The sequence below is a fragment of the Vollenhovia emeryi genome, unplaced genomic scaffold (assembly GCF_000949405.1).
Source record: "Vollenhovia emeryi isolate VEMERY1.0 unplaced genomic scaffold, V.emery_V1.0 DF939325.1, whole genome shotgun sequence".
Classification (NCBI taxonomy): domain Eukaryota; kingdom Metazoa; phylum Arthropoda; class Insecta; order Hymenoptera; family Formicidae; genus Vollenhovia; species Vollenhovia emeryi.
The window spans coordinates 9,419-32,483 of NW_011967041.1; the positions used below are offsets into that span (position 1 = coordinate 9,419).

The window sequence follows — 23,065 nt, forward strand, 5'->3', positions numbered from 1 at the left end:
TCGAAGAAGTCACTGAAGAAGTTACGTTAAAAAAGAAACCAAAGAAGAAACAGGTCACTGAGGAAGCTGCTGCTGAAATCACCGTAAAGAAACCCATTCCGAAGGAGAAAAAAGAAATATCAGAAGACGTTTCCGAAAAAGTAGTATTGAAGAAGCCGAAAAAAGAAATTCTTGAAGAAGTCGCGGATGAAGTTACAATTAAAAAACCTGTAGTAGAAAAGAAGATTGAAGATGTTGAAGAAGTTACTTTGAAATCTAAGCCAAGAAAAAAGGTGATTGAAACGGAAGAAATATCGGAAGTAACTATTACAAAACCCATCGAAGATAAGAAAGTGGAAGAAATTATAGAGACATCCACGGATGTATTGTTAAAGAAAAAAGTGCCAGCACCAAAAATCGAAGATGTAATTTCAGAAGAATTAACTGTTCGGAAAATGGAGATTGTGGAACAACCTGAAGAAGTAATTGAAGAATTTACTTTGAAACGTAAACCACCGAAAAAAGCACCAAAGCCAATTGAAGAAATTTACGAAGATGTTACTTTACGTAAATTACGACCAAAGAAAAAATCTAGACCGGATATCAAAGAAGTTACCGAAGTGGAGAATGTGACATTTAGACCACGTTCTACAAAGACAAAAGAGGACGTCGAACAAGAATTTAAAATATCATTAAATACATATGAAGAAGAAGATATTTCTATGTCCGGTAAAGTGCGCTTAAAACCAAAAAGACGACCACTTACATATTCTGAAGAAACTGGCGAAGAAACAATCAAAATCATTCAAGAAATCGAAGATGATTCTGGTCCAATTATCGAAGAGATCATTGATGAATCGGAAGAAGAAGGTAAAGAGGAATATAGCATCGAAGAACTTGATATTGACGAAATGAATATACCACTGAGACGAAAGAAAAAGAAACAAAAAGCCCCATATGCTGTAGAGGAAATTGAAGAAGATAATGTCAAATTGCAATTAAAACGCGATAGAAAATATTCGTATGAGGAAACTGATGCTGAATCCTTGGCGTTGAAGTTGAAGAGCAAAAGACGTATTTCCACGTTCGAAGAAGGTTCGAAGATGCCTACATACATTTATGCTTTATTAGCATGTTAAATTAAATTAATAGGCTTCCACTTATAATAATGATTAATATTTATAATAATTTTAATTATTTTAACCCCCTTTTAGCAATGAGTGTACATGCATTATTCTTGTGCTTTGCTTTTCCTTTCCTTTTCCTCAATTACTGCATTCCCTTTTATCGTAGAAAAAAAGACAATTTCTGCCTATCCTTAACTCTTTCGTTAATCCGCTGCGTCTGAAAAGCATATCGGTAGTAGTTGCATTATATATTTTTAACATAGTAACAAGCAATTTATTTACAAAGTAATAATGTAAAAAGACTCATATTCAAAGCAAAGTGGTACACACTCATGAACAAAAGTTGAGTCATCCCATAAGTAATACGATTTTTTAAGAGAATAATATTGTTGAAATAAAAGAAAAATTTAATTTTAATCTAAAATATATATTTCTCATTATTATTTGCATTGCTTTCAATCTCAATCTTACAATTAAATTTCCAATTTCTTGGTGATAAAAATAATTTGGTGGTAATCAACTAAAGAATAAACCAAGTTCGTTTTTATATCGCATTATTTATAAGGTAACTCAATAGATTCTGCCTATATAAATGCTGTAATCGTCGAAGAGTTCGCAATATTACGATTGGAATATAATTTATAAGCAACTTATTGTATTATAATCAATACTTGTTTGATATTTATGTATAATATTACAGAAGAAGCTTCTCTCAGTATTACTAAAGAAGAGGAAATATCCGAAGAAGGTTTGCTTCAATAATGTCTATTTGCATTTAATATTATGTAATATAAGATTTAAATATTTCTACATTCTATTTTAAATAACTTATTAATTCCTTTTAGTCGACGAACTTGAATATGTGGTTCGTGAAGGTGATACAATGTTTTCAATTTGTTCTTATATTGCCGAGACGGAAGAAGCTATTAATTTAGTAGAAGGGGAAAGAGTTTATATCATCGGTAAGATCTTTATTTGATAAAATCTTACCGTCACATTCACACATTATAGTATATACTCAATATAATTAATACATGAAACATCTCTAATTGAGATTTACTTTTTGTAGATCATACCAATCAGGACTGGTGGTTTGTAAAGAAACACTTGACTGAAGAAAAGGGTTGGGTACCAGCACAATATTTATTAGATGAGGCACATTACACTATTTACTTACAACGGAAATTGAATGAAAAGATTGATAAATTACCAATCTTTGAGAGTAAGCATTTATCTATAAAACTGCAAAATCTAATAAAATTTGATTACTATTTGAAATTTAACGTAAAGCTTTTAAAGTAGGTATTGATACTGATACGTTTATATTTTCTTAGAGCCGGCCCCTGGAGAAAAAGCCTCAGCACCAAGATTTATTGAGAAATTACAACCAATTCATACGTTAGATGGTTACACTGTTCAATTCGAGTGTCAAGTAGAAGGCATACCAAGACCACAAATAACTTGGTTCCGCCAGACCGCTATTATCAAGCCATCTACTGATTTCCAAATGTATTATGACGAAGATAACGTTGCTACCTTAATAATCAGAGAAGTCTTTCCCGAAGATGCCGGTACTTTTACCTGCGTTGCAAAAAATGCTGCAGGATTTGCATCCAGTACCACTGAGCTCATTGTCGAAGCTCCTTTGTCAGATCACGGATCGGATGTTACTGGTCTGTCGAGAAAAAGCCTTTCGAGGTATGCACTTCTTACTCTCTTGAACACGTTACTTTGACCAGAATCGATCACTTTTTCAATACAATATACAGTTAGATAACTCACGTATAGACTTTGAGATTCCTGGTATCAAGCTGGGAGGCTTGTGTTAGCACTCGTGTTCACCCGCGCTCTCCGAGAAATAACAGCTGTTCGCGTCGTAACTTGTTCACATTTGTCGCTCGCTTCGGCTCACAATCAAAAACCAAAAGGCTGTAAATTTGTGCTATTATAACAGTTTGTGAAACAATTACATACATATATGTACGTATACATATAATAACTAATACTGTGCTTGTTTCACAAACTTGTTCACAAATTATAATCTTTGCATTATATTGTATCGCGTTATATTTCATATATTGTTCCAATTAATGTTTTAATCTTAATCATTGTTTCTATCATATTGTTTAGAGAATCATCTCTTGCGGATATATTGGAGGGTATACCACCTACATTTTCTCGAAAGCCGAAGGCGAAATATGTAAATGAAAATGACGATGTGATACTGGAATGTCGATTAGTTGCTGTACCAGAACCAGAAATAACATGGTACCATAAAGATGCACCGGTAGTTAGTGAACAAAACATTATAGTTGCTACCGAAAGCGATATGCATATGTACTGCAGCGTCGTAAAATTCACTAAAATTCAAAAGAAGCAGGAAGGAAGATACAAGATAATTGCTAAAAACAGAGAGGGCGAAGCCACTATCGATATTCCTGTAAAGGTTGGTCGACAACATGAAGCTATATGTATTTAAAGGTTCACCTTTGCACGTTTCATAATATAATTAATACATTTTCTGATGAAACAGGTGAAAACTGGAAAGAGCGAACCACCCGAGATTTTAGAACCGTTACAATCTCACGTAGTCAAGGAAGGTGAGACCGTTGTCTTATCGACTCAAATAGTCGGTAATCCATCACCGAAAATAATGTGGTACAAAGACGGGAAGCCGATAAAGGACTTGCAATTAAAGCAAGACGGACATGTTAATACGTTAAACTTAATCCAACCTCAACTAGCAGATAGTGGGGAATACTTAGTCACAGCTATCAATGATATGGGCAAAGCTGAGACTCGGGCTACATTGACCGTTGAAAGTAAGATTAAATATTTTTTTAATCGCATCTCGCAACATCTTAACGCTTCGCTCTTGTTTTATTCTAATTACGTTCATTTTTTTCGTTTGTGTTTATGTGCTTCTTCGAGAATCAATCGACAATCGATCTGCTGTCGATCGCGGTAGTTAATTGCTGTTATTATGAGCTAAAAAAATTAATTGCATTTTATTGTAACATCTTCTCAACCGACAAAGTATCTCTTGCTATTGAATATAATTTTACAAAACGCTTTCTAATGTGCTTTCAGTTAACTCCGTAGCACAGATCAACATTAACTTTCAACATTGTATAAACGACAAGCATGTTTCATTTATCAAGGGTATGATACATACTTATATCTATATGCAGATATATGTATATACAATTATAACTTTGCATGTAAAGTAGATTCTCTGTAGCAATGGTTCTCCGTTATATGTTATATATTGTATTTATGAAATTCAGAAGTACCAAGTGGCGCCCCAGAACCACCATTGTTCACCAAACGTTTCCAAGAGATAATCGTTCCGGAAAGAGGTACTTTTAAGTTAGTTGCCAAAGTCACTGGAAATCCCGTTCCTGAAGTTACTTGGCTTAGAAACAACAAGCCGCTTGATAAATCGGCCAATATCACAGAAAGTTATGACGGCGAAAATATCTCGCTCGAAATTAAAAATGCAGATTCCGAAGTAGACGCTGGAGATTATAAATGTGTCGCCAGTAATCCAGTCGGAAAAGCTTCTCATGGCGCAAAAGTCACGGTGGATGTTGCTAAAGTCTCTTTCACAAGACATTTGCAAACTGAAGTCGTAATCGATGAGTATAAAATTCTGGAATTAAGCTGCGAGACATCCCATACTGTTTCTACGGTATGGTGGCATAATGACAAGGAAATCAGCGGGATGGATCATCGCGAGATAATGCAGGAAGGTCGTATACACAAGTTACTTATTAAGAAGAGTGGCCTTTCCGACGCAGGAACGTACAAGTGTACCGTCAAGAACCAAATGACATCTAGCAACGTTATTGTTCGGGCCACCAAGCCGGAATTTGTCAAGAAACTGCAGGACATTGAGGTAAAGGAACGCGACGTGGCGATTCTGGAGGTTGAGATCACATCCCAAATGGCCGACGTTACATGGCGTAAGGATGGCGAATTACTGACACAGAGTAAGGGAAAACTAGAATTCGTGAAAGATGGTACCGTGAGAAAACTTTTCATCAGAAGCGCATCAGTTCACGATGAAGGTGAATATACATGCGCTCTTCCGGACCAAGAATGTACAGCAGAAGTTACGGTTGTCGAATTACCGCCGGAGATCATTACCAAGATGCAAGATACAACTGTAGCCGGAGGGGAGAAAGCGACTTTCGACATAGAGTTAACGAAAGGTGACGCTCTGGTACGCTGGTTCAAGGACGGACAAGAATTGCAATTTTCTGAGCACGTGCGATTGTCGATCGATGGCAAGAGACAGAAATTGAAGATCTATGATACCGAAGTAGAAGATGCAGGCATCTATTCTTGTCAAGTTGGCGACCAAACTTCGTCAGCTAGGCTGACGGTCGAAGAACCCGAAGTAGATTTTATCAAAAAATTGCCAGACGTTACTTTAGTACCGGTCAACACCGATGCAACTTTTCTTATTGAGTTATCACGTGCCGACGTGCCAGTAACATGGTTAAGGTAAGTTGATTGCAAATTCCTTAAGAATGTTTATCGCAGCTATAAAAATGTATTGAAACAAATCTGTACATACACATTTCTATGCATAACGATTTATATGCATTTGTGTAGGAAAAATGAGACAATCGATTATACGCAATCGTCGAAATACAGTATTATCGATGAAGGAAATATCAAGAAGCTCATCGTTAAGAAATGCACAACCGAAGACATTGCTGAATATACCGCCACAGTTGCCAATGTAAAGACATCATCCAGATTAAAAATCGAAGGTACATTTTATAAGACAAATGGTTTAAAATATATCTTCCGTACGCGCATACATATATATATTGTAGATGGTACATCTAGATCGTATTAATGCTCTAATTTTCTAGTCTTTATATAAATTGTATATTATTTTATATATGTACACGCGCGTGTGTCCATTGTTGCAGTTATTGAAACACCGCCTAGAATTTACCCTGATACGCTCAGAAAATACAAAACGATGAAAGGCGATGACATTGATATCATTGTGAGATTCACGGCTAAGCCAACTCCAACTGACGAGTGGACAGTCAACGGTCATGTTCTTAAAAAGTCTAAGCGAATTATTCCATCCATCGACGAATGCTCAGCCGTTTTAACGATCAGGGATGCACAAGAAAAAGATTTTGGTGACTATAATTTACAATTAACTAATCCTCATGGAGAGGACAGTATAGAAATCAACGTCATTGTTGTGCGTAAGTATCCACATATTTGTACATACATATTTATACATATATCAATAGCAGAACAACTCACAAAAGTGTATATATATACATCACAGAGTTACCCGGAGCACCAGGAATTCCGGAACCTCTTGAAATAACCGACAATAGCATTACGCTTCATTGGAAGAAACCAGATTCAGATGGGCACTCCTCGATCATAGAATACATCTTAGAATATCGTGAAAAGACAGAAACTTCGTAAGTAACGCAAAATTTGATGAATTTGTGTTGAGGAAAACAAAACGAAAAACGTATTTAAAAATTATATATAATACCTACAATCTGTAATGAAGCAAGTGACTTGATTTTAAGATGGAGCAAAATCACAGAGACGATAATCGAAACTACGTATCAATTGACAAACTTAGTCGCCGACAAGGAATATACCTTCCACGTAACAGCTGTTAACGAAGCTGGCCCGGGGGAGGCATCTGCGGATACGCCGTACCTAAGAATTTCTAAGCTATCAGCGTCCGAGCCGCCGACCGTTCTTGAAGCACTCAAGAGCATCGTGATTGGATTAGGAGAGGTTGTCACACTTTCTTGCGTAATTGGCGGTGTACCGACACCTCGTATTACGTGGTAAATTTTCGTATTTTTCATTTCACTTTTTTTTTGTCTAATAGGGCAGTTGCTAATTGATCGAACCGTATCTTGAAAATTATTTTCTAGGTTGAAAGATGGCGAAGCTTTCGAAGATAATGACATTACGTATGAAAATCACGTGGCTAAATACACTATTCGAAAAACGACCGAGACGTCTTCGTCCACCTTTACGGTAAAAGCTCAAAATGATGCGGGAATGGCGGAAACATCGTGTCGATTAAAAATTCAAGAATCCCCAAAGATCACCTGCGACGAAAATTTAAGGAATCAGAGATTAACAGTGGGCGATCATTGGAAGGTCGAGATTAATTTGACTGGTTTCCCAAAACCGGAAGTAACATGGTCGATAAATAATACGGAAATAACTGATAAACGCATTTCCATTGAGACTAAAGAAAATACATCTATTATTACGATTCCTTCACTTGTCAGAGACGACACAGCTAACTATACAGTGAAAGCATCGAACGAAGCCGGCAGCTCGTCGATGGAATGTCATCTTCGTATCATAGGTTTATACTCAATTATGAATTATGAAAGTTTCAGAAGTACAGATTCGAAATTTATAAAACGACTCACATATTTGATATGTTGATAATTGTAGATAAACCAAGTAAACCCCAGGGACCAGTTGTCGCGAAAGAAATTAGACAAGATCGCGTCACCATAGAATGGCGACCGCCGATTGATGACGGCGGTGTGGAATTGGAAAGCTATACCATCGAGAAGTGCGAAGCGAACAAGAAAGTTTGGACAAAAGTAGGTGATGTTGACAAAGAAGTTGAGAATTTCTGCGCGCAGAAATTACAGCAGGACGTCGACTATCTATTCAGAATAGTCGCTAAAAATGCGGTCGGACTCTCAGATCCTTTGGAATCCGAACCAATTCGAACAAGGACTTCATTTGGTAAGAAGAGAATTGTATTAGAAGAAAATGCTAAATCAAATATAATTTTGCATAACGATCAAATCATATTTTTCGCTCGTTTTGATATGTGTATACATATACAGACACACCAGGTCCGCCGAGAGGACCGCTCCAAGTTTTTGGAATGACGAAAACGTCGTTCACATTGAAATGGGAATCACCTGAGAACGATGGCGGTACTCCTATCACAGAATACATCGTTGAAATGAAAGAGATATCGAAGAAAGCTTGGAAAAAAGTTAGTACGGTTCACATTCACATCGTCGTGTCACAATACTGTTGTGAGATAATCGTTTCTCTACCTGTGGCGCTTTTTCAGATTGCGAGTACAAAAGGGGAGGTCACTAATGTTACTATATCCGATCTGAAAACAGATACGTCATACAATTTCCGAATAACAGCTAGAAACAACGTCGGTGCTGGTCCTCCGTATACAGCGGAGGAGGCGATTACAGTCGGTAAACGACCAAGTAAGTTCTATCATATATTCACATATATTAATTATAACTCTTCAAGTATCTCGGCCCATCAGCTTACTACCGATTCTCAATTATTAACTCCCGATATATAGTAGTTTTATTATTATAATATATTAACGCACGTTCGCTATTTTTGCTTTTGCTCAGAAATAATCAAGCTTACAGAAAACAGCATGTACGCGCTACTAGGCATATTTCCATCAACCAAAATAATGGTCGTTAAAAGTAAGTTTCCTATTCTTATTGTTTGTCTCCCGTTCTTTTGCATCCTCTCCTTTTTATGTACTTTCTATAATAGCTGTAAAACACGTATGTACATACAAGATATGTTATAATAAAAAATTTGTTTAGCACCACCTTCGTGCCCTCTAAACGTTCGAGCGGCAAATGTCACAAGCAAGAGCGTCACTCTCAGTTGGTCACCACCGTTTACAACAGGAGGATCAGAGTTGACAGGTATGCAACAAAATGCAACGTGCAAATGAAACGTAAACTTTCATTTTAAAAAAAAATGCTCCGTTTTGGTATTGAATACTTATTATTTTCCTCTCGTTATAGGCTACGTAATCGAAAAGAAACCATTGATCGGGAAAGGCGCCCGGTGGACAAAGGTTGTCACTTTGGACGCGACAACACATCAATACTGTATAGAGAACCTAAAGGAAAGCGAATTTCTCTTTAGAGTCTTTGCTGAAAACAGCATAGGTCTGAGCATACCGAGCAATTCCGAGCCGGTCACACTAAAAACTCATGCCAGTGAGCCAATTTATACCCTACTATTGACAATTTACCGTATACAGATATAATAATATTAATATAAAAATAATATATACGTACATATACTATGAATCATTTGTAGATGTCCCGTCACCACCTACCGCTCCATTAGAGATGAGGCAGATTGCGGCGAATACAATGGTAATCGAATGGGGTAGACCCGAGTCAGACGGCGGTGCCTCTCTAGAAGGATACAAAATCGCTATTAGAGACGCGAAGAAAACAATGTGGATGGAAGTCGGGAGAGTTAGCGCGGACATTCAGAAACTCAATATCAGAGACCTGCAGGAGAACCACGAATACCTCGTGAGAATTTTCGCACGAAACGAGATCGGATTCAGCGATCATTTGGAATCGGAAGAACCCTTTAAGATCGTACCGACATCAGGTACAACCTCTGCCATTTTATTTCATTAGTTTTGCTTTTACTTGGTCTTATTATATTACTTACATCACACCACGTTCTTTAAACTCGAGATAAATCGTGAAATTGGTTTCCTTGACAGAACTGTCGTGCGTGGAACCAATTGCAGAAGCTGTGGACAAAGGTGAGACCGCATCGGTGAGTTTCAGCACGGAAAACACGAGTTCATGGTTGCGAGAGCATAATATGGACGCCGACATACATTCGTATGCGAGAGCGAGATTACTTGGGAAAGACGAGTACTTTTTCCGCATTTGGCACTATGCTAAAAAGCTGTTTGAATAAGCATTTCTACGTACGTTTTTGTGTAATTCTCAACATTTCTATTGTGGAGTGTCGGCGGATATAATTGATCCCTTTCGCATTTGCGATTTCATTCTTTCTTCCTCATCGAAACAAATCAAATCAACATGTATATTTAATCACTGTGCTTGAACCTGTCTCTAGTGTGATAACGTCGCTAATCGTTCCTCTGTAAAATCGTGTAACAATTACATATGCATGTTGAAATGAATATTCTCGCGAGACTGTTGTAAACGATAGTGTTTACCGAGTGATAATCTAGTTTTTCTCCGAGGCTTTTAGCAGACTGCTCGGAAAATGTAGGTACCGTATGAGCAGTTTTATCAATTTTCCGTCATTAATACGCATCGTTAGAGTTGCATTCACGACCAGCGGCAATGGTGACGATGCTTTGTGACTACATAACGTTCGTTTCTATTTGTATGGCGAAGCCAGAGCTAGCCAGAGATTATTTTAGTATTTATTCTTCAAGTATATAGTGTACATTAATTGTTTCTCGTTACTAGTATCGATAATATTATATTTACTTTGGATTAATATTGTTAATAATATTGAGACATCAGTTAACGAAGAAATATCGTACGCGTACCTGGTAAGAGAGACGTCAAATATAGGTGCCATTACAACATTATCAACCAATGGACGCGTCGTATATTTCGCGTTACTTACGTAAACTTATATCATACATATGTAACTATTGTAAAATATTTTATTTATCGATTAAATTATTACAAATTATACATATGTCTTTTACCTGATGCACACATCTTGATCCCACTAGCTTCGTCTTGCTTCGTCTTTCTTTATTCGTTAAATTGCACAATGTGGCGAGCCCACTGCGTGTTCACCGTTCACGGCGCTTCTCGAAAAGACCAACATGGCGCCGGTCCCAACGCCATGTTGCGCCATGTTGACGCTACTACGGCGGTACTACGCGAGTCAAGGTCGTTCTACATTAAGCCTATCACACAATGCGAGGCAACAGGCAACAGGAATAGGGAATAGAATTTTTGACGCGTTGGATTGGTTGAAGAAAAATTTCCGACGAATCCAACGCGTCAAAAATTCTATTCTCTATTCCTATTGCCTGTTGCCTGGCATTGTGTGATAGGCTTTAGTCGCAAGTAACCAATCGCATGAACGCAAGCAGCGCTACTTCCGATCGTAAGACAAAGTCGTACGACAAAGTTTTTAAGCGTATTGATTGGCTGAAGGATAGTAAAATTCTCGAGTATCTAGAAACTTTCTATTCAGGGGCCAATCGACACGCTTGAAAAATTTGTCGTACGACAAATGTAATAGTACCCTAATGCAGTCGCAAACGCCAGTCGCAAGGTTTGACCAAATCCAAAATTTGCGTCTCTGCGATTTGCGACAGCCAATGAACTTCACTGTCTGTTTGGTTTGGTCGATAGCTCGTTAGTTTCTCGTGTTTCTTGATCGGTTAGAAAATTTTATATTAATAAAACGAGTCATATAGACTGGGATGATGATGATTTTTTGGACGTAAAGGCCCGTCTACATAGAAGACGTAAAGTCGTAGTCGTAAGAATAGTCGACTATGATTGGTCAATTCTTATGTGTCTGACGAAATTGACCAATCGCAGTCGACTATTCTTACGACTTCGACTTTACGACTTCTATGTAGACGAGGCTTAAAGCCTCCGCTACAATGATTCTCGGTTCTGTCTACAATGGTCGTAGTCGTAAGAATAATCGACTGCGATTGGTCAATTCAGTCAGACACATAAGAATTGACCAATCATGGTCGACTATTCTTACGACTACGACTTTACGACTGCTATGTAGACGAGGCTGAAGTGTTCCATATGAAGATGTGGATCATAGACTTCTATAGACGGAGCATTAGCTACGACTCTGGGCAAGAGGGGTCTGATATTCGGGGCGCGGGAGGACTCATCTGACATCGACTCTTTCCGGTGAGATTCGGTAATATTCGGTTCACATTTCCAATACGTGTGAACACGTATATACGGCGCGTTGCTTGTGTGCGAGCGTGCGCGCGCGCGTGGCCGAACGGATCATCCCCACTCCAAGTTGGAGGGGATGATTGGAGGGGACGTGTGCACACGTATTGGAAATGTGAACCGAATATTACCGAATCTCACCGGAAAAAGTCGAAGTCAGACGAGTGATCCCCTTACCGCGATTATCAGTTACCCCTCGTACAAAGGCTCCGTCTATAGAAGTCTATGATGTGGATGAACCGTGATCAACCTTCGTGGATATCGCAACATTTTCTTCTTTGATGAAAGGCGCGCGAGACAGTCTCTTGAAACAGCATCGAGTACTAGCAAAACGCCGGCATGGCCGCTCTGGTACGCATTTTGTACGTACGGAGGCGCTAGTGAGCGAATTCGGCTTGAAGCACGGAACGTGTCTACTCAGTCTACTCTCTCAGGCTTCTTTCTGTATATAGTGACGGAACTTGCAAAATGGCGTCTCACTGAGAAATTGGTGTATTCGTGCGTTCGTTACAGATCGTTACCGATCGTACTCATTTAGATCATTGGAATTGCTGTGTGTAGTGATTTTATGTTTTATCTATTAATTATTTACTAAACTTCATCATGGGGTAAGTGTATTGTGTACGAGAACTCGATTTAATATTATCAACAGAGAGATTTGTTGAAAGAGCGGAGAGGCATCAACAGTCTCTTCCCACTCTTTTCACCAAACATTATTCCGTCAAAACATTTATATTTCGACACGCGATTGCAGCACGTCAGATTTGGAGGGCCCTGAATGTAAGCGAGAACCCTTGGAATTAGATTCCGATGCCGAAGGAGTGATTGATCAAAGAAAGAAAAAGAAGAGAAAACATAAGCATCATAAGCATAAAAGGGAGAAATTAATTGAAAGAGACGACGAACGTTTGGACAAGCAAGAGAGGTAATATAATTGAGCAATTGATCAATATATCGATCATAATTTCCATGTATAGAAACGATACCTTTTTGCAGACGGAAACACAAGAAACATAAGAGACAGAAAAAGGATAGAAGTATGGAAAACGGTACCGTGGAAGAGAAATTAATTTCCAACGCGGTACATAAAGGAATTGGTATGAATGGAAAGACAAAAACTGTATTAGAAGTCGTTTCTACGGATGAAAGCGAAGATGAAAAGTTGGTCGATCTTGATTCCGACGAAGTGGATTGTACAATCATAGAGGATGATATTGATCTTGAGGAATTAATGAAACAAAAGGTAGGCAAACGTGTGTTTATGATTAACTCAATAATATAATAGTTATAGAGTAGTTGTTAATTGAGGGCTAATGGAGCACGCAATGCTGACTCTGAAGCAAGAGGGAGAGAGCGAGAGAGAACACATACACATGTAACGTTTGTGTTTCACTTTCCAAGTTGTGAGAAATTGAAGAAAATGTGGCATATTAGTTATACTATGATGTACGATTATAATATATATTATAACTTTTACACGTATCACAGCATACGCATATTTAGAGCGTAAACCAGTGGTCGTGAGACATCCTGTACGAGTGTTGGAATTTATTATAATTGCATTGTATGTGTAGGAACGATTGCAAGCGTGTTTAGTACAATATCTTTCGGATGAATCCGAAAAGGGGGAAAATAAGGAGTTGCAAGGAGGAGAGGTAGAGGAGCAGGAAGAGGAGGAGGAGGAGGAGGAAGAAGAGGAGGAACAGGAGGGAGAAGAAAGAAAGATGACAGTAGAGACACCAGACGTGATACTCGTGGAAGATGATAGCGATACCGATGATGTACCACCGAAGAAACGAGGTAGAAGCAAATCAGGCAGTAGAGAACGTAAGAAAGTGGTAAAAACAGAAAGACGTGTTATAGTTGATATGACTAGAGACAGAAAAATCCGCGAACCACACAAAGATAAGAGAAGAGATTTTGATAGGAAAAGAGACGAGAAAGTCCGCCCTAGAGAGGAAGGAAAAAGGGACGAGACTCGAAGAGACGACAGATGTTCACGAAAAACTAACGAGAGACAGAAAGAAGATACGAGAAAGGACGAATCCAATAGAAAAGCAGACGATGATCAGCAGAGACGTAAGGATTTGTCAAGAAGGGACGAGACGCGGAAAAGAGAATCAGATAGACGGTAAGTTGTTATTTATAGTTATTATTGCTTCTTTCGTTCGTTAGCCAACGTAATTTACTGAAAGATACATTAATCATTTATTCGTACAGAGAAGAAAATCGAAAACGAGAGCCACTCACCCGTCATAGTCCGAAAACTCGTAACAATGAGACAAAAAGTTCAGATAGTAAGAGTCGCGACAGGCTGGGAAGTCGCGAACGTCAAGACAGTCGAGATCGCCACATCAGTCACGATCGACGCAGTCGCGATAGATTATCTAGCAGAGAGCCTCGCCGTCACGGTAGTCGCGACAAAAGGGATAGTAGAAGCAAAGATCGACATGGAAATAGAGATCGACACGATGGTAGCCGCGATCGACGAGACATTCGGTATCACGACCATCGAATCGAAGACCGATCTCGCAGTACCGTGAGAAGATCGCGTAGTCCTACTCGGGCTAGAGCGGAAAGGGAGCGAAACGACCGGTATAAAAGATCCAGGTCTCCTTCTCGAAATCGCAGAGATCGGGACAAGCAACACGTCAGGGATCATATGAGAGATCGCGAGAAAGATCGAGAAAGAAACAGCAAACGAGAACGCGGCGACAAGTATAAGGATTCTTTATCGGAAGGTCTTAAGATGGAACGTTCGGATAGCTCGAGCGAGGAGGACATCAAGGATATCGATATCGAGGAAGAAGAAGATGAGGAAGCTATTATAGAACGTCGAAGGAAACAACGGGAAGAATTGCTCAAAGTAAATGTCTCTTCGTAGCATGTAACAATATGCGTATGTGTTAGTTGATTAATATTCTGTCTCTCCCTCTCTTTCAGAGACTAAGTGGACCAAATGAAGATTCAAACATGTCTGCCGACATCAATGTCGCTGGTTCTCCAGAGAGCCAATCTAATATATCACAAAAGTCTGTAGAGATACCATCCAATAACAATGAATCTATTTTGGAGAGCCACACCCCGCCACTGCCCACGGAGAAATTAGAGTCTCCACCTCCAGCCAAAAAAAGAAAGTCCAGATTCGAGGATACGTCATTAGATGAGTCTGACAAAACTGGGAATGTCAAGACGTCTGAAAGGTTTAAACAGGAAGAAAAGCAAACTTTGAAGAAATCCAACGAGTGGGACATGTTTGCAGAAGTAGATAATATCGGAGATTTTAATGTATGCTTTTTCTTTCATTTCACTTTGTTTCGCCCTTTTATCTCTTGTATCATCTTTTGTCCGATTACTTGTTATTCAGAGCCCTACGCTTGAAGGAGGAAAACGTCAAGGAGGACCTGACAATCCTAGTTTAACAGATAATTGGGATGACGCCGAAGGATATTATCGGTTAGTTACATATTATCTTCTTTGTATTTCGTGTCATTGATAAGTTTCCAAGTTAAATAAAAGCTTGAATAACGACACAATGTGTGTATGTTTCAGAGTGCGCGTAGGAGAAACGCTAGATGCGCGATACGTAGTCTATGGATATACAGGACAAGGAGTATTTAGTAACGTAGTAAGAGCGAGAGACAGCGCTAGAGGGAATTTGGACGTAGCTGTGAAGATAATAAGAAACAATGAAATAATGTAAGTATTTTCATTTCTCACTTATTTTCATAATACTGTTACTCTTTTTTTCATCCTTACATCCTACTCTCAGGCATAGAACTGGTTTAAAGGAGTTAGAAATTCTTAGAAAGCTGAACGACGCTGATCCGGAGGATAGATTTCACTGCTTGCGTCTGTTCAGACATTTCTTTCATAAAAATCATTTGTGTATGGTTTTCGAACCTTTAGCCATGAATTTAAGAGAGGTACGTACAAGCGTTTATTCCTCAGATGTATATATACTTTAGAACGATTAAAATAATAATGCGAGATAATCATGTGTGTTGGGAAACGGCAGGTTTTAAAGAAGTATGGCAAAGACGTTGGCTTACACGTTAAAGCGGTAAGGTCGTATACGCAGCAACTTTTTCTAGCACTAAAGTTATTAAAACGTGCGAATATTCTGCATGCTGACATCAAACCGGATAATATTCTAGTCAGTGAAAGTAAACTAGTGCTGAAACTCTGTGATTTTGGTTCTGCATCGCACGCCCATGAAAATGAAATAACACCATATTTAGTTTCGAGATTTTATCGTGCGCCCGAAATTAGTAAGTATTTTACTTTGTTATTCAATCCTAATTATTATCACCCTTTCTCCTCCATGCGCTCACACACGCACACACAAAACTTGGCACAAATCTTTCTCTCTCTTGATATTATTTATAATTATAAGATGCAGAAATCAAACACGTGACATTGATGACATTGTTTAATTAATGATATATACGTTAAGCTTTAACTGATGATTTACATCTTGGAACATGTTTCGAAACTTGTTCGTTTCGTGCCAGTCAAACCGAAATGAATAGTTACAATTGTAGCGATGCATGTGTGTGCGCGCTCTCATCTAACATATATACATAATAGAACATTATTACTTCGTTATATGAAAATTATTTTAAAATGTTATGAATCAGTTGAAGCATTCTCGACGTTGAAAGAGCGATTGAAAAGAAATTGTATCTGGAAATAACATTTTCCAGAAAATAATTTGGTATTGAAAGTAACATTGTTGTTTTCTAGTTCTTGGTATACCATATGATTTTGGTATTGATATGTGGTCCGTGGGATGTACCATATACGAACTATATACGGGAAAAATAATGTTCTCGGGGAAAACAAACAACCAAATGTTAAAATACTTCATGGATCTAAAGGGCAAAATGCCAAACAAACTAATTAGAAAAGGATCGTTCAAGGATCAGCATTTCGACACTAACTGCAATTTTCTGTATCATGAGGTTGATAAAGTTACGGAACGGGTGAGTCTACTTAATTTTATTATATTCCCTATGGTAAAGTCTTGAGTCGTGCAGCGCTGCGCTGTAAGTAATATATAATACACATGCGTCATACCGTGATGATCTTGGCGGAAAAAAATATTTGCTAATTAGCGTGTTTTCTAGGAAAAAGTCGTCGTAATGTCCACATTACCAGCAACACGCGATCTCAGCGCAGAACTCGGTGGAAATTCTTTACCACCGGAACAAAATCGCAAAGTCGGACAACTCAAGGATTTGTTGGAACGAACGTTGATGTTGGATGCAGGAAAGAGAATCACTGTCAATCACGCTCTGGCGCATCCCTTTATACAAGAAAAGATATAGGTAACCCTGTCTGGGGTCCTTTAGCTTCGAAAAATTCATTGACGTAACTTTGTAAAATGATACCGTTAACAATCCTTTCTATTAATGTTAAACGTCACTTGATAGAAAAGCGCGGTATATTTCTCTATTTCTCTCTATCTCTTTCTCTCATTCTCGCGTTCCTTTCCCTCCACCCCAATACTCTTATTTTTACATAGACAATATCCGTATTCGTTTCTTTCTTTTTTATGTAGCAGGAAGAGGCGGTGCAAAAAATTATCCAAGTTGCTTGTGTGCAACAAAAATTTTGCATCAAAAGAAAAATATAGTTGTAACGTTGCACAAAATCGGTCCTCCATGAGCAACCGATACTATACGAATCGAAATAAACATTATTTCATTGCATGTGACAGAGTATAATATTTTTATACTCGATATAATAATTGTGAATACACTGAGTAAATTTCATCATATAAATATATATGTATATATATATAAGAAAAAAATATATATACACACACATATTGCATACAGGGTATCTGACACAAGAGGACTCCTACGAAAAATGGTGGTAGCTTGGGTCAGATTAAGAAGAAAAATTGTGTACCATTTTACAAAATTCGCAATAGATATCGAATCATTTATTGACACGTCTGAGCGAATAAGCGCGTGGAAAGCGGTAGGCGAGCGGTGAGCGACACGGGACGTGTAAACGCATTGCTTGCTGTTTTTTTCCGGTGCGCATCGCTCCACCACTCGCTCATCTCGTTGCTAAGAGATCTGGTACACAAAGCTATCTGACATGCCTTCCGAGCCCGGCCTGACCCAATCTACCATTTCTCGTAGGGATGTGTCAGATACCCTGTATAACAAATTAACATATATATATACATATATACATGTATATATATACATACCTGTATACGCTGTACAGCAATACAACATATACACATACATATATACATATATGTATATATGATGGCTTTAATATAGATTAGTCCATGTTGTAACGCGTATGTGAAAATAATTGGAGATAAAAGGGCAATAGCCGCCTCTTTCAGCATGAACTGATATCATTTTCCTTTTCCAATTCTCCTACTTTGGAGAACGTCCTTATGAATAGCATCCTTCGTAAAATGACTATAGATCGTGCGTTCATGTGAAATTGTACGTTACATATGCCTGCAAAGCGAGAAGGGTTCGTATATATATACATAAATAAATATATATATATAAACTGTAAGTCCCTTATGGATCACATTGTTCGGTCCATTTTAGAATATTTCATCAGCGAGCATACGTGCACATACAGCATTAGAAGCTTTAGCGGCAAAGAAACCTGTTTTAATTGGAAGATAAATTGTATAGCGAATAGGTCAGTTATATTGAAATAAAACGACACATGCTTAATACAATAAGAAGAATAATTTGCATTTTGTCTTTTCAATCTTGAATCATGAATTAATATATTCAGTCCAAGTATTTCTTATAGCATTTGTATTTTTCTCTCTTTCTAGTTTTCTCTCTGCCTCGGTTCTGTCTTCATTTTTATCTTTGAAATTTAAAGAGCGTTCTAGATTAAATACATCCCACTTTATAACAGCGATAATATAATATAGAGATAGATGAAAGTGTATACATATACATACATGCATACCTGTACGATGTGCACACACACACACACATACACATACACATTTTATACGCGTGGGTTTAATGGATTATCAGACACAAATGCATAGTCTTGTATACGTCGATGAAAAGAACAATGACATGTATGATTAAAGAAATTTATGAAAATTGCTAAATAGAGGTAAAAATGTACATAATTGCTCTACAACGCAAAATTTCAAGATAAAGGCGGTCATCAAGATATATGCGAGATAACAATAATTATTGTTGTAACGTTACATGTTGCAATCTATGTTAAGAGTCTTATTGCTTTCTGCAAGTATAGCACTCGAATTGCTGACTTTCTTATACGAACTTTACTTTTAAGATCAAACTCTCAAACTCGAAAATTTGGTTGTTTAGTTGAAATTAAAATTGAATATCGATGCTGTTGTGAATGGTTCACGGCGTGATCTTGAACGTGACAAGATTGTACGAGACTGCTTATGTTTCAGATGTGTCTTCGATTCAAATCATCGTTAAGTGCGGCCGGACCTTTCAAGGGCCTTTAGCGCCGATCCCGTTACAAGGTATTCATGGGGGATTGCCTGGGATACTTAGCACATCCATTTCTCAATTGTATAAATATAAATATATACATATATACATACATGTGGTACTGAATATACATACATATATATGAATGTATATTCAGTACAATTTGATGATAAAGTCTTACGAAAATAATCCGAGTTAAAAAATATGCTTTAATGAATTTTTCACGACAGTATAAAAATCTTATTCGAATATAATAGAATTTCGTTCGAGCTTCCCAAGTCTCTTATACATATATAGTTGCAATGATATTTAAATATTTGCAAGATTGCTTTTCTAAGAGCAACTTGAGAAGTAAAATGTGGCAAATACACTTTGGATAAATTAATTAATACTAACACACGGTACATAACGTGCGTTTTAGTGGTTTTGTTCAACGAAAGCGTACAAAATGTAACGTGAAATATCGATAAAATCAAACTGACTAAACAAAATAAGAAAAGATATATGTTTCTCGGGAACGTTTCAATACAGAAGTAAAAATATACTATGAAACTACGATTAAAAGGAGTATATGTATCGTTCTAATTGGCAATTTGGTAATGTTTCACTTGTAGCCCTCCCTGTGAGGAGGGGAGGCAATGGAAGAGATGATGAAAACGATTGATGAGGAGGAAAGGAAAAATGCGATGTACTTGCGCCTACGTCGTGTCTACTACGTTAAAATACATGCACTGTCGCTAAACAGTTCAACAAGGTTTATACAACGGTTTAACTAGATTTATATCCGCGCGCTAAGGTTTCTCTTAAAATTACTTGAGATTACAATCGAGGACTCGTAAGTATGTCTACAGGTAAAGTACACATAATTGTGCAAATTAATTTCAAGTGACATTACACAAATGTATATGATACACTTATATACCTCTTTCAAAATTATTTTATATCGCAAACCAAATTGTTCAACTACAAAAGTATTAAATATTTATATATTACTAATATTTGCGATTTTTTTGAGTTTTCAGATATTTAAAGCCCACGCTCTGTGAAAATGAAAAAGCAGATGCGACAAATACAGTATTTTCGAAACAATTGCTCTTTTTCTGTTCCTTTCTTTTTCTCCGCTCCCCTTTCTTCCTCTTCTCTCTCTCTCTTTCTCATCTTTCATGTAAATACTCGAAAACTTGAGAAATAAACAAAATATTTTCTTAGAATAAAGTTTTTTCCTTCATTTTAGAAAATATATCTTGACTTGGATGCGCGATGTGTGATGTAAGATATGTGAAGCAACAAGCTGTACACTAATTTATCGAGCAAATAAACAACATGAAATGGAGACAATAAACAATCATTCTGTTACTCATAAATATATTTCCTGAGTTTTTTTAATTATATGTAATATGATTACATGTGTATGTTTCAGAATAATTACATATGTCATAAGAGAATGATAAAAGTAATACTATTTTTAAGTCCCTTTGTGAGAGTAATATATAATTATATAATAAAAAGTTTAGTTTGGTTTTATTTTCATCTATAGTAAAATGCGACAACGCTATCGTGTATACAGTTGGCTTTATATCATAAATGAATAAACTCGTCAATTTATTTCTTAAACAATATCAATTGAAATATTTACATTTCTTTTAGACAACGATATTTTCATTACTTTTAACGATCTGACCCGATGAAAGAAACAATGAGCCTTGTTCATCTTCCATATGTTTTCAAGCTTCTTAATCTCGCTCTGGATAATACTGGATTAATACCTTGGAAATTTGTTGAGCTAATTCCATCGATGATGCGCACAATGTTCTTCTGCTCATCACGTCAAACGGACCTCCTTTTAACATAACGAAACGAATGAGTTTTGTCTTATTTAGACATTCATCCTATACTGTATCATATTTGATTTAACTTTATTCGATTTGATTGACACGTAATAGTTTGCTGGAATTACTGTTTACCAGCTGGGTCTATCGATACACCGCCAGCTTCTCGAACAATAAGATCTCCGGCTGCAATGTCCCAAGCATGTATACCAAATTCAAAAGAAACGTCAGCACCGCCAAGAGCCACCATGCACATATTCAGAGCTGCCGAACCAAGCGATCGTATTCTGTACAAGTAAATAAATCTCTTTGTTAAATGGCAATCTTTTCTTATATATGTAGCACGTAAATGTGTCTTACCCATGAACACGTGCTGTAAGAAGCGTTATATTTTGCAAGACTATTTTCATCTTCTCTGGATCTCTACTGGTTCCCATCTCTACCATTAGCAGTGCTTTACATAATTCTGGAGTGACGACAGTTGATTAAATTAGACAATTTCTTTATCATTCATCGAAAGATTTCGATAGTCGTGATGTAAGAAGAGCATTTTTTAAGCAAACAACGGAACGATATTATCTTTGATCAGTATCTTCGATGCTGAATCGTACTCGAGCGTATTATTTGGATTAAATTGTTTGAACGAGTCGATTTTAGTGATTACATCGAGCCGAACTTAATCAAAGTACGAGCAAAAGATTTAAATCTGTGTAGAAAGATGTAATGGAAAGACTGTATATAATCCTTAAAAATAGAGAACAATTTACCCGTTTCGTCGGATACGTGAATTGGGGCGCCGTTGAGAAAAGCGCCCTGACCTTTGCGAGCGGTAAAAAGTTGCTCCAAGATCGGATTATACACTATTCCTATTTCCGCTACTTTATTAATAAGCAGCGCAACCGAGACGCACGTGTGCGGCAAACCGTGAACGAAATTCATCGTGCCATCGATCGGATCGATTATCCACGTCGGGGCATCTGTCAATTCAATTTTCTGTCCGGAGGCGGTGCTCTCCTCGCCGATAAATCTGCCGTGAAACATTCACCTTGTCGTTAGATATGAAAATATTATAGCTTTCTTTACTCTCCCTTGATTGGTTTCGCAGTTGTATCTAGATGACTCGAGAGAGTTTGTTGAATCAAAGCTTGCCCCAACTTGCCTGTGATCGGGATATCTGGACGATATTCCGTCGATTAAAAGTTTCTCTACCTCTTGATCCCATTTCGTTACCAAGTCAACGTCACACGACTTTGTGAGCACATCTTTGCATTGATAAATCTTCTCCCTGATGATCTGCAGATAAAAAGGAGAGAGAAAGAGAGAGAGAGTCAATCGTCTTTTTCACAGAGAGCCAACTGGATGTTTTACTGTTCGTAGTAATCATTTTATACATTATAAGATATAGGCACTCCAGCGTACAGTGGCCAATCTCGTTGAGCTAATCTACTTACCGAGCCAGCTTGCTTCACGAGTCGCAAGATTTCAATGTAGCACCCGTCGACATTCGACATGGTTTATCCGCCGTGAGAAATGCTTAACGAGAGCTTTTTACACGCGTTCGCACAAGCGCGACTCGCTATTGCAATTGCGAATTGACTCAGACCGACCGACGTGACACGACATCACCCGTGTCTGACCCATCAGCTGATACCGAGCGACGCTCAGCTCAGCTGCTCGGCTCGGCTCAGCTCGGTTCGGCTCGACCCGGCTCGGCAGTAAACACGTTGCCGAGCCGGTGTTTAGCTCATTTATCGAGTCACCCGTACGTGGCTTCGATCGATGGTTTCCTTACTTCCACCGCCCTGACCGCCCATCCCACCCATCTCATCCATCGCACTATACACTGAGAGGAAAGAAATGTTAGCAAGGTCTGTGCGATG

The 23,065-nt window shown here is 37.9% G+C and overlaps 3 protein-coding genes across 6 annotated transcripts in view; 2 read left to right on the forward strand and 1 right to left on the reverse strand.

The window, feature by feature from the left end:
• The window catches only part of LOC105558627 (titin-like), a 20,042-nt gene extending 9,412 nt beyond the window's left edge, over nt 1–10,630 (forward strand). The window contains exons 4-25 of one of the 3 annotated variants that reach the window (XM_012006412.1): nt 1–1,074; nt 1,807–1,854; nt 1,952–2,068; nt 2,176–2,328; nt 2,441–2,804; nt 3,237–3,552; nt 3,640–3,928; nt 4,197–4,268; nt 4,394–5,615; nt 5,727–5,887; nt 6,053–6,343; nt 6,430–6,571; nt 6,686–6,955; nt 7,046–7,491; nt 7,584–7,886; nt 7,991–8,145; nt 8,227–8,377; nt 8,534–8,611; nt 8,738–8,842; nt 8,945–9,142; nt 9,246–9,551; nt 9,670–10,630. In XM_012006412.1, coding sequence (XP_011861802.1) covers nt 1–1,074; nt 1,807–1,854; nt 1,952–2,068; nt 2,176–2,328; nt 2,441–2,804; nt 3,237–3,552; nt 3,640–3,928; nt 4,197–4,268; nt 4,394–5,615; nt 5,727–5,887; nt 6,053–6,343; nt 6,430–6,571; nt 6,686–6,955; nt 7,046–7,491; nt 7,584–7,886; nt 7,991–8,145; nt 8,227–8,377; nt 8,534–8,611; nt 8,738–8,842; nt 8,945–9,142; nt 9,246–9,551; nt 9,670–9,872 — 6,464 coding nt within the window. In that variant the 3' untranslated portion in view covers nt 9,873–10,630. The remainder of the gene's footprint in view (nt 1,075–1,806; nt 1,855–1,951; nt 2,069–2,175; nt 2,329–2,440; nt 2,805–3,236; nt 3,553–3,639; nt 3,929–4,196; nt 4,269–4,393; nt 5,616–5,726; nt 5,888–6,052; nt 6,344–6,429; nt 6,572–6,685; nt 6,956–7,045; nt 7,492–7,583; nt 7,887–7,990; nt 8,146–8,226; nt 8,378–8,533; nt 8,612–8,737; nt 8,843–8,944; nt 9,143–9,245; nt 9,552–9,669) is intronic. The other 2 variants (XM_012006414.1, XM_012006413.1) reach the window with 2 other exon arrangements.
• A 1,678-nt stretch (nt 10,631–12,308) lies between these two features.
• On the forward strand, nt 12,309–20,722 carry LOC105558629 (serine/threonine-protein kinase PRP4 homolog). Of its 2 annotated transcripts, XM_012006416.1 has the most exons (14): nt 12,309–12,486; nt 12,633–12,803; nt 12,875–13,121; nt 13,453–14,009; nt 14,099–14,744; nt 14,822–15,166; nt 15,246–15,334; nt 15,431–15,577; nt 15,651–15,804; nt 15,897–16,149; nt 16,625–16,863; nt 17,008–17,208; nt 19,314–19,388; nt 19,971–20,722. In XM_012006416.1, the coding sequence occupies exons 1-12, from the start codon at nt 12,482–12,484 to the stop codon at nt 17,206–17,208; spliced, it is 3,054 nt and encodes a 1,017-aa protein (XP_011861806.1). In that variant the 5' UTR covers nt 12,309–12,481; the 3' UTR covers nt 19,314–19,388; nt 19,971–20,722. The 2 variants fall into 2 exon arrangements, with proteins under 2 accessions (XP_011861806.1, XP_011861807.1); XM_012006417.1 differs by lacking the exons at nt 19,314–19,388; nt 19,971–20,722 and adding an exon at nt 17,442–18,950.
• Nucleotides 20,721–22,912, reverse strand: LOC105558628 (inositol monophosphatase 1-like). The gene is made up of 6 exons (XM_012006415.1): nt 22,637–22,912; nt 22,345–22,478; nt 21,953–22,212; nt 21,546–21,651; nt 21,321–21,472; nt 20,721–21,196 (listed from the first exon to the last, which is right to left on the reverse strand). The coding sequence occupies exons 1-6, from the start codon at nt 22,694–22,696 to the stop codon at nt 21,090–21,092; spliced, it is 819 nt and encodes a 272-aa protein (XP_011861805.1). The 5' UTR covers nt 22,697–22,912; the 3' UTR covers nt 20,721–21,089.
• Nucleotides 22,913–23,065: the final 153 nt, after the last annotated feature.